The 16681-nt window shown below is 37.5% G+C and overlaps 1 protein-coding gene across 3 annotated transcripts in view; it reads left to right on the top strand.

Moving 5' to 3' along the window:
* Positions 1 to 16681, top strand: part of ATP6V1H (ATPase H+ transporting V1 subunit H) — a 93612-nt gene that overhangs the window by 63976 nt on the left and 12955 nt on the right. For all 3 annotated transcript variants that reach the window (XM_081111321.1, XM_081111322.1, XM_081111323.1), the window contains 2 exons: positions 3051 to 3152; positions 9661 to 9774. In XM_081111321.1, coding sequence (XP_080967447.1) covers positions 3051 to 3152; positions 9661 to 9774 — 216 coding nt within the window. The remainder of the gene's footprint in view (positions 1 to 3050; positions 3153 to 9660; positions 9775 to 16681) is intronic.

The following is a 16681-nucleotide window of genomic DNA, read 5'->3' as shown; positions in this document are numbered from 1 at the left end:
AAATACAATACACCATGCAGTTTATAATTAATTTTATTTTTTTATTGTTGAGAGTATTACAGAGGTCCCCCTCATTTTTCCTCCCATTGTCCCCTCCACCCGGTTCCCACCCCAGCCCAGGCCTTCATCACTGTATTGTCTGTGTCCATAGGTAATGCATATATGCATGTAAATTCTTTGGTTTATCTCTTCCCGCCCCTCCCTCCCCTCTTTCCTCTGAGATTTGTCAGTCTGTTCCATGCTTCCATGCCTCTGGTTCTATTTTATTCATCAGTTTATTTGGTTCATTAGATTCCTTGTTCGTTTATTTTGATTTTTAGATTCAGTTATTGATAGATGTGTATTTATTACCATTTTATTGTTCATATTTTTAAAAAATATATTTTTATTGATTTCCGAGAGGAAGGGAGAGGGAGAGAGAGATAGAAACATCAATGATGAGAGAGAATCATTGATCAGCTGCCTCCTACACGCCCCCCACACTGGGGATCAGGCCCACAACCTGGGCATGTGCCCTGACCGGGAATCGAACTGTGACCTCTTGGTTCATAAGTTTATGCTCAACCACTAAGCCATGCCAGCTAGGCATATTCATATATTTTTTTAATATATTTTTATTGATTTTTTACAGAGAGGAAGGGAGAGAGATAGAGAGTCAGAAACATCGATGAGAGAGAAACATCGATCAGCCGCCTCCTTCACATCCCCCACCAGGGATGTGCCCGCAACCCCGGTATATGCCCTTGACTGGAATCGAACCTGGGACCCCTCAGTCCGAAGGCCGACGCTCTATCCACTGAGCCAAACCGGTTTCGGCGGGCATATTCATATTTTTTATCTTCTTTTTTTCTTCTTCTTTTTAAATAGATTATAATTAAGAGAAAAACAAAAGCTGAGGGAACAAGTTTGTAAAATTGAGGAAAAATATTGTGAAAGAGAACAAGAGCAAAAATTGCGAGTGATCAGTTAGAATAATAATGTGAATTCTATTTTGGATTTGTATAAACACTTTTCACGATTACATTTCTAGAAAATATCAGAGTCAACATTCACATTTGACCTAATTCCAAAGCTGTGATATATTGCTGTGTTGATCCCATTGGAGTGACTGACAGAATCTTGGCTTGAGGTCGATGTGGTGATACAGATTTGGGTTGTGATGATTCCATTGTTGATGTAACAGCTGTGTTCAGGCATAAATTAGAGAAAGCTCTCTCTTTGCTTACCACAAGAATCTTTTTTTTTTTTTAACTTATTTTCCTGGACATGTTTATTGACAATTCTTAGAGTATGCTTTTAAGTGTTTATGGAGATCTCATTAAAATGCAGATTCTTTTTTTTTTTTTAAATATATATTTTATTGATTTTTTACAGAGAGGAAGGGAGAGAGATAGAGAGTTAGAAACATCGATGAGAGAGAAACATCGATTAGCTGCCTCCTGCACATCTCCTACTGGGGATGTGCCCGCAACCCAGGTACATGCCCTTGACTGGAATCGAACCTGGGACCCTTCAGTCCGCCGGCTGACGCTCTATCCACTGAGCCAAACTGGTTTCGGCTAAAATGCAGATTCTAAGTAAGTCTAGGGTTGGGTCTGTGATTCAGCTTTTTAATAACTGGCTCAAGGTTTTCTGCCTACCTTTTTCTATCATCACCTGAGCCTGCCATATAGCTAACTCTATAAATAACAGGAAGCACTGACAAAGAACCTGTTATCATTATGAAATAATTCCACACCTTCCTCCATACTGACTGGGAAATCCGACTCTGCCACCAGCTACGCAGCTCTGTCCTCCTGATGCCAAACAGACATGGGCAGTGAGCAAACTAACGAGTGTGCTGTGTTCCCATAGAACTTTATTTATAAAAACGGTGGCTGCTGAGTTTGGACTTCAGCTCTAATTTGCTTACCTCTGGTTTAAGGTATTCAGAACAAATATTCTGTTATGCTTTTAAAGACTCCCATATTAATAATATTTTCTTTCTGTTTCATAAAGTAATTTCTTAATAAAATGTCAAAGTAAAATGTCATTGAAATAATTTAATCATTTGAGTTGTTTCAGTTGAATTAAACTTAATTTCAGAATAATTTGCAAGTTGGCCTTTTAAAAAGAACATAGTTTGAAATTTAAAAAATATAAATGTGTGGGAGATTGAATGTATTTCTTGCTTTTCCCCAGTGGGTTTTCCTGCTTGGGCTGAATGAACTGCCACCAGGGTGTGCTTGTGCTTCGTGTGGGCTAGAGTCAGCAAGTAATAGTTCACATCTCAGTTTCAACATTTGCTGTCTCCTTAGCAGATTACCTAACTTCTCTGGCTCTCATTTCCTTATTTATGGGTTGTTGTGAGGAATATGATTTACACAGAGTTTGGATCATGCATGTGTATAGTAAATGCTCATTCCTTTCTCCTCTCTTACTCTTAAGGAGAAAGACTTACTCCTCTCCATCTGTACCTATTTTATCAGCTAGTTTGAAGGACAGCATGAGTATGACCCTCCTGTCAATCATCCCCATGCAGATACTTTAAGGGAATGAAAACTAAATACAAGCAACAACTTCAAATTTCTCATCACATTAGCATAGAATAAGACTATAGTGCCACATGCCATTGTTTCTGGTTATTCAGAAAAATCACAAAGGGTCATACAAAGATAAAGGAAGTAATTTAAGAAAGCCATATAAATTAAAACTGAGAGGAGATGCAGTTTTTGGAAATGCAGATTGCCCACTTAGCCTAGAAGAAGTGTGGAATTACTTTAAAATGAAATGATTCCTGGATTAACAAAAGGTTCTTTATTAGCACTTCCTGTTGTTTATACAGTTTAGCTATTTGACAGGTTGACATGTGATAGAAAAAGGTAGGTAGAGAAACCTTGAGCCACAGTCTTAAGTGATGCTTCAGAAACTAAGTAAGCAAGCTTCATAGATTCATACATATTTTGAAAAAAATGTTTATTTTTGGGAAGATATCCTTGTTATACCTGTGCTCTGTTGTGCTCTATAGAAGAATCAAAAATTGATACCTTTTTGCATTAAATTTATTTCAGAATTTTGACAAAACTTCTGGAAGTATCAGATGATCCACAAGTCTTAGCTGTTGCTGCTCATGATGTTGGGGAATATGTGCGGCATTATCCACGGGGCAAACGGTAACAGACAAGCCATTAATATCTTTTGGGTTTTCAGAAACAGTCAACATAGAATCCTAATGTACTTGTCTAAAATAGGGTAGTTTAGCAGAGGAATTAATGGAGTCAAGATTACCATAATACTGGGAATTATGATAAACCTAATTAAAATGGGTAATATAAAAATATAAGTACACCTGTATACTACTATAGTGTAGTAGCCAACAGAGATCACAGAAATTTCATATTGAAGATTTTCTTTGGTTTATATGATTTAATTCAATAGCTATTTTATGAGCTATGGTTATTTTTCAACTACTGTTTATACTAACTTTGAACTCAGCAGGTTTAAAGTATAAAAGGAAATATAACACCTGAAAGAAAAGTTATAGGAGATGTATGATAATGGAATTAATGTATGTATTTAAAAGTATTAAAGAAATTTCATGTGGGAGGAGACAGGTAAGGTTTTACAGAGGAGGTGAGGCTGACCTCAATTTAAAATCACTTAGCTTCATTAACAATGAAAAGATAGGATTTTTTTTCTTTTGAAAAATAAGAGATCAAGGTGCCAATAGAAGGGATAAGGCATTAAATTGGACAAAGGGCTGTTTTTTGTTGTTTGGAAAAGTACCTTGGTTTGAATTTTTGCTTTTCCACTTGCTAATTGGTTTCCTAATTTATAAAATTGGGATGATAATCATATTCCTTTCTGAGGAGGGTGATATGAAGATTAAATGAGTTAATCTAAATACAGTGATTAGAACAGTGCCATTGGTACATAGTAAGTTCCTAATAAGTATTAGCTACTTTTATTATTATTGATGTTAATATTTTATATTCATTAAAGCTATATATAAGGAAGACATCTTTATCTTATTTATCATAAAAAATTATCATATAAACCCAGAACATCTTAGAATGTGAGGGAAAATTGGCAGAGCCACCATTGTAGTTGCAGACTTTCACATTCCATAATTACTTCATGACTGCTTTGTCCTTATTGTGTATAAATATTTAAACACTGGAGGCCCAGTGCACAAAGTTCATGCACAGGTAGTGTCCCTAAGCCTGGCCAGCCATCAGAGTCAATCTGTGGGGTGACCAGCGGGGTGATTTGGGGGCCCCGCTGGCACCTGCCTTGGCTGGCCTGCGGCCTGCGGGCTGGGGGCAGCTCCTGCATTGAGCGTCTGTCCCCTGGTGGTCAGTGCGCGTCATAGCGACCGGTCGTTCCGCTGTTTCGTCAATTTGCATATTAGGCTTTTATTATATAGGATCATATAACATCATGTCAGTGACTAGATGGAGAGGTATTCCTTCAAGCAGAGAAATTACCTTTTCTCCCAAAGTGTCCATGCAACCTATTATTTTTTACCTTTACCTTGTTTTTTAAAAAATATCTGATTTGTTGTAGCTTAGGCTGCCTTATATTGATGGATTCCAAAAAATTATGACAGTTCACCTGAAGCAGAATTTGCTGTCAGTCTGTTATCTATGCTTTTATTTCTATTTTGTTTGTTAAATTACTTTGTTGATTAGATTCCATATATAAGTGAAATCTTATGGTATTTGTCATTCTCTGACTGGCTTATTTTACTTAGCATAATAATTTCCAGGTTTATCCGTGTTGTCGCAAAGATTTTCTTCTATTATTAAGGCCAAGTAGTAGTATTCCACTATGTAAATGCACCACAGCTTTTTATCTACTGATGGACACTTGGACTGTTTCCAGATCTTGGTTATCCTTTATAATAAAAGGCTAATATGCAAATTGACCGAACGGCTGAACGACTGGCTGCTATGATGTGCTGGGGGCAGATGCAGGAGCTGCCCCCTGGTGGTCAGTGCACTCCCACAGGGAGAGTGATGCTCAGCCAGAAGCCCTGAGCCAGGCTCACAGCTGGCAAGCACAGTGGCGGTGGCAGGAGCCTCTTCCACCTTCGTGGCAGTGCTACAGATGTCCAGCTGACGGCTTAGACCCGCTCCCCGCCATCAGTCAAACATCCCCTGAGGGCTCCTGGACTGCAAGAGGGCACAGGCCGGGCTGAGGGTGCCCCCCCCTCCAAGTGCACAAATTTCGTGCACCAGGCCTCTGGTTATAAATAATGCTCAGTGAACATAGGGGTGCATATATTCTTTCTGATTGGTGTTTCAGTTTTCTTAGGATATATTTCCAGAAGTGGGATTGCTGGGTTAAAATGTACTTCCATTTTTAATTTTTTGAGGAAACTCTATATTGTTTTCCACAGTGGCTGCACAGTCTGCATTCCCAGTAGTTCACGAGGGTTCTCTTTTCTGCACATCCTTGCCAGCACTTTTGTTTGTTGATTTGTTGATGATAACCATTCTGACAGGTGTGAGGTGATATCTCATTGTATTTAATATTTGCATTTCATTGATGATTAGTGACATTGAGCATTTTTTTGTATGTCGTCTTTAGAGAAGTGTCTATTCAGGTCCTTTGCCCATTTTTTAATTGGATCTTTTTTTTTTTCTTTTGGTGTTGACTTGCATAAGTTCTTTATAAATTTTGGATATTAACCCCTTATCTGATGTATCATTGGCAGATATGTTCTCCCACCAGTGGGTTTATTTTCCTTTTGTTGATGGTTTCCTTTATTGTGCAAAACTTTTTAGGTATAGTCTCAATTGTTTATTTTTTCTTTTGCTTCCCTTGCCCAAGGCACTGTATAAGAAAAAATATTGCTATGAGAAATGGCCAAGATTTTGCTACCTACCTGATATCAAACTATATTTTATATCATAGTATAGAACCATTTAATAGGGAAAAAGACGTTTACAACAAAAAAAATTAGTGCTGTGCTTTTTAGAATATCTGAAAAATTTACTCTAAAATTACGTTTCTCTGTTTCACCAGCTGGTACATTCTTTAAATGTTATTACCAGTGTTGAGCTTGTTAAAAGTGTAGTATAATATTACAAGTCTTTAAAGCTTAACATGCTATTGACTTGATTTGTTTTGAAATATGTTTAGCAAGGTTTTTTCTATTAGGCAGTGGCTATTAAAGTACTAGAATGTAGCTCTAAATTAAATTACCTAAATATTTGGCCTTTTTAATGATATCTTGTCTTAATCTGCCAACTGGAAAGATTCTTTTTCACCACTTTTTCAAGCATTTATGATTTTGGACATCTGTATAATCTGAAAGTAATTGGTGGTTCATTTGAATCTTAAATTTAGAAGAGGGGGAATGTCTTTATTTTTATAGCAATGTGTTTCAGTGGAGTGGAGATTGTTTATTCCTCTTTGACACCCACTGGAATCTTGGGTGGAGGACAGTAATATGTGTAGTTTAAAAATGAATGTGTAGTAAATAAATATAGTAATAAATTATTAAAAGCAAATTTTTAAAATTTTCTTGGCTGGTGTTAATATGACCAGATACAAGGGGCAAGGGTTTAAAATGTCAAAAACCATGACTTTCCTGAGGGATAGGCAGTACATTTGTTGTGAAGATTACATGAGAGAAAATATAGGAAGCATTTAGCATATGCCCAACAAGTAAAAAAATTGCTATCATCGTCATTGTCATCATCAATGGTGTGTGATCTCTGCGTTTTTTAGTTTCACTAAAATGGTACCTTTCTGAGATTATACTGATTCATATACAGTTGATCCTCATTATTTATGAATTCTAGATTTGTGAATTTGCCTACTTTTTTAAAATTTATTTTCTAACCCCCAAATCAATACTTCATGCTTTCACAATTGTTGGTGGACGTGTACAGAGCAAAATTTGAGTCACCTGATTCACACATTCCCAGCTGAAGGCAAACAAGGCAGTACTCTGCCTTCTTGTTTTAGCTTTGTACTGTAAACAGGTATTCCTTATGTGGTCTGTTTAGTGTCATGGTTTTTGTATTTTTGTGCACTTTGTTGGTGATTTCACTGTTTCATTAACTCTGAGCCAAGGGCTGAAGTGCTGTGTAGAGTCCTCAGCAGAAGGAGGCTGTGGTATGCCTTACAGAGAAAATATGTGTATTAGATTAGCTTCCTTCAGGCATGAGTTATGGTGCTGTTGGCTGTGAGTTCAGTGCTAATGAATTAATAATATATAAAGTAAGTTGTCTTTACACAGACACACATAAAACAAGGTTATGTATTGATAGGTTAATAGCAGTGTTGTGACCAGAGGCTTGGAGGAACCTAACCTTGGATTTCCCCTAGGATTTTAGTATTAACTAAATCATTGTTAGTGATGACTGTATAGAATATAACTACTGTGGATAATGAGAATCAACTGTATCTCCATGTGTTGGAGGTGTCCAGAAGGGGCCCAATAAATAATGCCCCTCCTGCCTGCCTGCCTGCCTAAATTCTAAATTATTTGAGAAACATGTCAAAGGAGATAACAAATGGAGGCCAAAGTAGAAATCTTACTGATAAAGCCAATATTGAAAAACGTGGTATATGTACAATACACAGATGGCCTTCCTAATACTGAACTCAGAATTGGCCTAACCCATTAATCCCAGGGAACACTGGACTGACATGGAAGAGAAAGGAGGGGGTGTATCTGTGCATGTGGATTCCTTTTTCCAAGCTCCCCAATTACAGAGGTCCACCCTGGAGGAGTAAGCAAGGGCAGGGGGAGACAGGGATGTTAAGCTAAAGAGGAAAGGTAAGAAGCCAGTCCTGCCAACCCCTCAAAGTAGCTCATACACATGAACACGGTCAGTTGAATAAGCAGTTTGTGGTGAAATAAGAATGACTTTATGGCCCTGGCTAGTGTGGCTCAGTTGGTTCATTGTCCTATGCACCGAAAGCTCGATTCCCGGTCAGGGCACATACCCAGGTCGTGGGTTCGATCCCTAGTCAGGCATGTACGGGGAGGCAACTGATAGATGTTTCTCTCTCTCTCCCTTTCTCTACCTCTCTCTCTAAAAATCAATAAAAACATATCCTCGGGTGAGGATTAAAAAAATTTAGAATGCCTTAATGACTTTATGTTTATTCCTCATAGTCCCTTTAAAATTTATCCAGTAACGATAATCTTTCCATGCCTCTAGTTGAAAACTACATGAAGAGGAGTGGGACAGCTTCAGGAACAGAAGACAACATTTGCCAAGACTCTGTGGCTAGAGGACCCGAAAGGGGGCCAGTTGAGTCAGTGCACACAGTCCAGGGTGTGGGCCTGGGCTCTATGAAGTGAGAGAAGGTTCCAAGTCAGACAGTGAAGGGCCTTGTCAGCCAGCGTTTTATGCAGAACAAGTGATAATTCAGATTTTTGAAAGGTCACTTGGACTGGGTTGACGGGAGCAGCCCCTGTATCCTTCTCCTCCTCCTCCTCCTCATAGCAGCAGACATGGACTTTATGTCCCTGAGTCTTCACAGCAGCACCATAAAGGAGGCATCCTTGTTATTCTCATGTGGCAAGAAGGAATTTACATGGTTAAATGACTCCCCTAAAGTAACATATCTGATAGAGAGCAGAGCTGATATACGTATTAAAGTAATGTTTTAAAGCACAGTACCTGGCACATAACAAGCACTCAATGTTTGGTAATAATTATACTGTACTTTCCCCCCTCAATTCAGTACATTAAAAAAGGATGATTTAAAAAATAAGGTATAAAAAGATATAAACATAAAAGCCTCTCTCTCATCTTTGATCCCCATCCATCCGTCTGTGAGGTTGTCTTAAACCACCAAAGCCCTATTGCTGTCACTTGTCACTGGCTATGTAATAGTTGTATCTCCCACTGGGCACTACAGACTGGAGAATCCACACTGTTGTGCTGGCGTTAAGAGGCTCCACAGCTCTATCCACAGCCACGTCCTTGCAGAGGAACAGAGACTCTCTTTCCATTCATGAAGGAAATAACTAAAATCACTTCACTTTTACATCTGTGGTAACTGGAGTTTTTAGGGTGTCAGGTGCAGTGATAGAAAGCAATGCTGGTTGTCAGTCATCACGGTGCTCTTGACAAGAGGAATTTTCCTCCTCTGGTTCACTGCCCAGGAGGTCATGTGGTAGATCCCATTGTTACAAGAAAGAGCAGATATCTTAAAAATCAGTAGTCCTTTTCAGGAAATTAACATGGCTTCTACTGGGTGCTTTTAACTCTGTGTTCCCTGGAATATGTACTTGAGCCCATATCTGTCTCACAGCACAGCCACTGGTGAACTTAATATTGATTGATATTATTATGGATATTAGATTATATTCAATATATTGATTTTAAGCAGGCCAGAAATACTAAAAATAAAGAAGTTGATACTCAACTACCTAGAAAACTATAACCGGGAATATTATGTGAGATATTCAGGTAGGTGAAACTTGCCTGGATTGGGAAAGGAGAATAGCAATTAGATTTATTCTTAGAAATTCAAAAGAAATATTTGAATGCCTTAAAACTATGATTTGGAGAAAATGATAGAAAAAAGGCATGTGTTGGTTTACTTACGTGTATTGTAACTTTCCTAGGGATTTGGGCTTTCTGCTGACTAACAGCATGAGTTTGAAAGTAATTGCGGTATCTTCACAAAGTGGCTTCTATTCCGCAGGGTCATTGAACAGCTTGGTGGGAAACAGCTGGTGATGAACCACATGCACCACGAAGACCAGCAGGTTCGCTACAACGCTCTCCTGGCTGTGCAGAAACTCATGGTGCACAACTGGTACGTGCCGGTTCTCCTCCTACTCACACACTGGTCTGCGAGGTCTCACTTGTCCAGAAGTTCTTATGTAATTGTTCTGATGAATGATAGTTTTTAAAATCAGTGATATTTATATTTAAATTTTTTTAAAAATTTTTTTCCCTTTTTATTGAATTTATTGGGGTGACACTGGTTAACAATATTATACAGGTGTCAGGTGCACAGTTCCACAACACATCATCTGTACACTGCATTGTGTGTTTATTATTTTAAATATCTAGAAATATATTTTAGCAATTCAGAGCAATGACATAATTTTTTAAAAACTGTATTAATTTTCTGAAGAAATGTATATGTATTCAAAGTGCTGGTATCAAACACATCTCCAGAAGTAATAAAAGGCCCCCTGTGACATGAGTGAACCAGCCTTTATAGAATTAATGAAATCCAGTTGAACTATTCTGATCAGAGACTATAATTTTGCCAGGTTTAATTACTCAGCATAGGGTTCACCTGACTGGATTTTACCAGTTCACATGAAAACACAAAGTGATTAAGATTTAACTCTCACATTTCCTTTTTATTCATTATAGCTGTTTGCTTTTGAAATAACTGAAATCATGTTTTTCTGTCATTAAAAAAAAATCAAAAGTATTGACCTTTGTGTGTCCACTTAAAACAAGATAAATGAAAGAGTGACTGCTTAGATAAAAATGGTGAGCCATTTATGTACATGATGGAACAAACCAGGATCCTTTGTCATGGCTATTTTTAGCCGGAAGTTGGATGTTCAGTGCTTTCAGCAGCATAACATCTTCTGAACAGTTCAAATGCCTCTCTGTTCCCACTCTGTGGAAGCATGCTCTGGCCTTGGACTATTTTTGTTAATGCACAATGAGCAAATGTACATTCCCTATAACTGACAATAATATTACCAGAAAAAATTAATGGTGCATTAGGATGTACAGTGGGGCCTTGACTTACGAGTTTAATTCGTTCCGTGACGGAGCTCGTAACTCAAATTACTTGTATGTCAAATCTTAAAGTGAACGAGTGAGACACGTGATGCTGGGCTGATGTTGTGGCATTCACTGTGACGTTCGCTGTGCCAACTAGTGGTGGGGTATCTAAAGCTGGCTCGTAACCCGAATTTTAGCTCACAACTCAAAGCAAAAAATCGGCCGAGAGACGGCTCGTATCTCGAAAAACTTGTTAGTCGGGACACTCGTAAGTCAAGGCCCCACTGTACTAGTATACATTTGAAAGATGAAGCAAATACAGTATAGGAGAATATCCAGGTGCTGTTGTGGCATTATATATAACTATTATCATCTTACCACTTAAGCATTTTCTCATAAATACTGACATTTATGTATTTTTTCAGTGACTATGTTTTGAGCACTTACTCTGTACTCTATTAAGTGTTGGGCTGTAGCTATGATGGAAGTGGGCACAACTTTATGTGGGATGATTAGAGCTGGCCTCTCTGAGTAGACCAGCACAGCTAAGTTGAGATAAGAATGAAAGGAACCAGTCATAGAGCTCAAGTATTGGGGGTAATTATTTCACATAGAGGGAATGAGAGGGTAAAAGACCAGGAAGTAGGAATGAGCTTGGCTTCTTTAAAAGAAATGTCTGGAAACATATTGTTATGTGACAACTGGGGGTGATGGTGCTACAGGCACCTAGTGGGTAGAGGCGAGGGATGCTGCTAAACACCCTACAATGCAGTAGTTCCCACAATGAACAACTGTCTTGCCCAATGTACCGATGGTGCCAAGGTTGAGAAACACTAACTTGAAGAATGGAATGAGGCCAGCGTGAAAAAAGTGGGCAAGGAGAGTTTGGCAGACATCCCCAATTGCATAGGCTGTCATTTGACTCTTATGAGATGAAAGCCATTGAGAAATTTTTTAAAACAGGGAAATGACAAGGTTTGATTTGTGTTTTTAAAAAGATTGCTTAGGCTACTCTGTGGAGAATGGATTGCACAGGGGTAAGTGTAAAAGGAAGAAGACTGTTTCCGTAAGTTCTCATTGTGGTCTAGACTAGAGATGGTTGGTAGCTTGGACCACAGCTATAAAAGTAAGGAGGTAGATGGATTTAGGATAGATTTCAGAGCTAGCGCTGGCAACATTTGATGGGCTGAAAACATTTTTACTTTGTTCATAACCTCAATGCAAAAAGAATGGGATCAGCAGAAGGCACTCAAAGTAGTTTTTATCTGTTCAGCAGGAGGAAAATCCTTGCAAGTCTCAGTAAAATATGGAATAACCCACTGGGTTTCCCCACTTTTTTTTGCTTCAACCCAAGCCACATTTTCCTTTTTTATTTTTTCCATCACCATTTATCCCTTCTATGTCCTCTTCCACCTCCACACCCCCCACCCTGCAATCCCCACACTGTTGTCCATGTCCATGAGTTCTCTCTCTTTTTTTCTTTTTTGCTCAATCCCTCCACTCTGCCTTCGAGTCCCTCCTGCCCTCCCCCCGCAGCGTATGCCTGCTCTCTATCTATGAGTCTGTCTCTGTTTCCTTGGTAGTTTAGTTTGCTCATTAAATTTCACAAATGAGGAGATCATGTGGTCCTTGTCTTTCTCTGACTGGCTTATTTCACTTAGCATAATGTTCTCCAGTTCCAGTTGGTTGAGTGTTGTTCCTTGCACCAAAGCACATTTTTCAACATAAATGAATTATTTAGTAATTTTATCTCTCTTGGTTTATGTCTCCAGCATGAAATTAGTTTAAAGAATGTTGGCATTCAAGGCTGTTGCAGCCAATGAGCTTATGTTTGCCAGGTGTTTTTCTAAAGTTTCTGTGAAAAACACTTTTATTTTTGTTGAAATTAGGGTTGCTGAAGTATAATTCTTGTTTTAATTTCTCTTGGAGCATTTATTGTTGGGTTTAGCTTTTTAAAAAATGTGTATTTCTTATATGAAAGAAAAGATAGGTATGAAATAGGATGTTGACCTTTTCCCTTTGCTAGTAGAGAAACATTTTTGAGAATTTGTTTTTTTATATGATCATATATTGAAGGTGAAACATTTAAAATTTGATTATTTCCCCCCTGAATTTAGGAACTTGATTTAGTGTCATAGTATATTTTTTGATGTACGTGTACAAAAGGAAAAGTAAACATCTTTATAGCCAGAAACTGGTTTATTCACTGTTTATCACTGACTAGCTAATCAGAGAATATCCTTACCTGCTAATTATGTGCCAAGCTATCTTAACTTAATGTTTTAGTTATAATAGACCCCCTTTAATCGACAGGCTTGGTGTCAGTGTTTTCTTATACTTTCTTTAGAAAGGAATTTTCACATAAAGAAAGATTCGCATTCACATGTGATCTGTAGATTTTGTTGTGACATGTATAATTTTTTGGCTCTTTGTGCCAGAGAATGAAAATTGCTCAAGTAACAGCAATTTATTTAACCTTCAGTCAATAAGAGACCAAGTAGAATGCCATTTGGAAGGTAAATCTTCTGCAATGTGACCTACAAATGTGAAAAGATTTTGAATAAAAATCTTTATGCAGGTAACCAAGTTGTCCTTATTGAATCATGCTGGTAAAGACTGCCTTTTACTTTCCTAACATAGAGGCTTTAATTACCTAAAATATGGTTCTAAGATGTTTCACACCAAATAAAAACATGAAAACACAGTTGACTTTGTGTCCTCTTAACATTTGTTTGTTTGGACTTAAATTAAAATTAATTTTTATGAGTGACAATATTTTAGTTGAAAATTGTTAAAATATAATCATGGACAAAAGCAAAATAAAAGTCTGCCTGAATGACAACAGCAGCAGCTTTCCATGGCAGTTTTGCTCGTTATCTGTAGTCATTAGTTTGCTCCTAAGCTGTGCTGAAAAGATTTCTAGCACATTCTTTTGATTTTCTTTTACTTTTCTATCATAAATGATTTTTAGATATCTGATCTATTATTTCTAAAATATCTGTTTATTAGAATACATTATAATTTTAGATATAAAGTAAACATTCATTTTTTACTACAGGGAATATTTTTGTTTTAAGTATAAGTTTAGAATTACATTTTAAGTATAAATTGGATAATTTTAAAATAGAACTAGTCTGTCTTTGAATGTTGATTTTGATTATTTTTTAAGGAGTTAAATATTATGTTTCTTGATAATATAGAGATAGATTTATTTCAGGTTTACATAACGTGGAATGTAATTATATATGATATGGACATATTTTTTTATGAGTTTATGATTAATTTCAAAATTATTTCCATAAATTACAGGTCTTCATAGAGTAGCCAGTTTCTCCCCTTCTCCTTGACATGTGCATTTGCATGGAATAATGGATTACAAATAACCCTAACTGATTTGGTGGGGGAATAATGGGGATGAGCAGAATAGAGTTGCTAGGGGACAACTGGCACACACTGGCGCCTCTTCAGTCGAGGAGGCCTGGAGCAGGTCGTTCCTCCTCACAGCCCTCCTAAACGACATGCCAGTCTCTGAGCCTCCCGTACCCGCTGTGCATCCCTGGCACGCCCCTTGTTCTTTCGCAGTGCTGGATTTTTATAGTCATAAGTTGGGCAGAATATATATATGCAATGACAACTTATTCTAGAGAACTTTTATATATGCCCTCAGTTTAGCCTTTCTAATTTAACATCATAAAATGTCACCATTTTTTTCCTACAGAATGATTTTATATGTAATCAGCTTGTAATTCAGAAGCAGCAATATGTGCATATGGACAGCTCAAGACTTCAGGAAAGAAACACTGAATTTTGTAGGTAGAGGATCTCATGTAGAACTTGCTATTTGTTTCTGGGTTCTTTTTCACCCTTATTTCAAGCAGAATAATAAGTGCTAAGAGTATTACCCTCTTTAGATATTTTATCTGTAGGTAAATAATGTAACAGAAGAACTCACCAGGGTATGCGTGATACTGCTTTGCTCTCTGAGGTTATATCTGCTTAGGATATTTGAGTTACTCTGTTAGTACACAGTCATAAATACAGTGATTAAAATAGTTACTTATGTACTGAATTGAAGAAAAAAAACCCTAATGTAAGTTTTAACCTTTTAGTGCTAAAATACTTCATATGATTTTAAATAAACATATAAATCACTTCTAGATTTAACATTTTCCAGAATTAATTTGGAAAATTGAATTCTCTCTTTGAGTACCTGGAATTTCCCACTTTATTCTTATGACATTTTTAGTGATGGAACCTTTGAAAATGTCTTTAAGGGCATATGTTTTAATTATTATTATTATTATTAAGATATATTTTTATTGATTTTAGAGAGGAAGGGAAAGGTAGAGAGATATAAAAACATTAATGGGGACCGAGCCTACAACCCGGGCACGTGCTCTTGACCGGAATCAAACCCAGGACTCTTCAGTCTGCAGGCTGACACTCTGTCCACGAAGCCAAACCAGCTATGGTGAAAGTACTTCCTTTTTTTTTTTAAATCCTCACCTGAGGATATTTTTCCATTGATTTTTAGAGAGAGTGGAAGAGAGGGAAACATCAGTGTGAGAGAAACACATCAATTGGTTGCCTCCTGCACAAGCCCCAACCAGGGGAGGAGCCTGCAACCAAGGTACATGCCCTTGACCAAAATCAAACCTTGGACCCTTTGGTCTGCAGTCCAATGCTCTATCCACTGAGCCAAACCGGCTAGGACTTGATTATTTAATTAAAAAAAAATACAATATAATAAATTAAAAAGCTATTAAACAGTTACAAAAAACCTACCACTACCAACAAAAAAAAGCCACACACAAATATAACATGATTTAAAAAAATATATTAAAACCAATTCCAAGTTAAAAGGAATTCTTAAAGCTGTTGTCTCACTATTAGTCAAGCATCTCCAGGTCTCCCAGTCTAAAGTTGCTTCTGCTTTGCTAGTTAGAGATGTTTTGAGGTTGTACTACTTATTTTTCTGGACACTGTGTATCACTTGGTTACAATTGATTTGGAAATGCCAGCATAACATAAACCTTAGATAAGCGGTTCTCAACCTGTGGGTCGCGACTTCTTTGGCGGTCGAATGACCCTTTCACAGGGGTCACCTAAGACCATAGAAAAACACATATATAATTACGTATTGTTTTTGTGATTAATCACTATGCTTTGATTATGTTCAATTTGTAACAATGAAATTGGGGGTCACCACAACATGAGGAACTGTATTAAAGGGTCACGGCATTAGGAAGGTTGAGAACCACTGCCTTAGATTATGGTAGAGTACCAGCCTAAATAAACATTGGAGGAGGTGGATAATGAGCATTTCTATAGTAAAGAAAATAAAACCACTGATGGATAATAGAATCTTTGATAAATAAAATACCAAATTCAGGTTTCAGACATTGGTGCATGTGACTAAGGTATAAGTATCTGTGGATCAAGTTCATGTTGTGGTTTTGTTTGATTAGGATCAGCTTCTTAGATGTACAGATACCTGAATTGGGTTTTGCATAGTTGAAAATAGTTAAAATATAATCATGGATAAAAGTCTTTCTGAATGGCAACAGCAGCAGCAGCTTTCCATGGCTATTTTACTCCTTACCGTTAGCCATTGTTTTGCTTCTAAGCAAATTTGGTATTTCTCTACCATGCTGTTCTCTGAGGCATACTTGGGGGCCTAATGGGTGTACAGTTGTTGGTAGTCCTCCCCCATGTACGGTCAAAGTTCTTTATAAGATCCTTGTCGGGCTTAGCTTTGGTATTCAGCTGGCATTGCTGTGCAGCTAGCCCATCTTCTGTCTCGTCTCTGTTTTCGTTGTCAGTGTTTATTGCTTACTGTCCCGGTTATTCTTTTTCTTCTTCACCCCAAGTTCTTGCCATTTCTATCTGATTTCAGCTACCACCTCTGAAGTTGGCTGAATTATTTAATTTTAAAAAATCCCTTTTTTTCCTACCACACCCTGGCTTTT

Source organism: Myotis nattereri, assembly GCF_964212035.1.
Source record: "Myotis nattereri genome assembly, chromosome: 17".
In the NCBI taxonomy this organism is placed as follows: Eukaryota; Metazoa; Chordata; class Mammalia; order Chiroptera; family Vespertilionidae; genus Myotis; species Myotis nattereri.
Note: the sequence above shows the minus strand (reverse complement) of the source record. Positions and strands in the feature narration are given on the sequence as shown.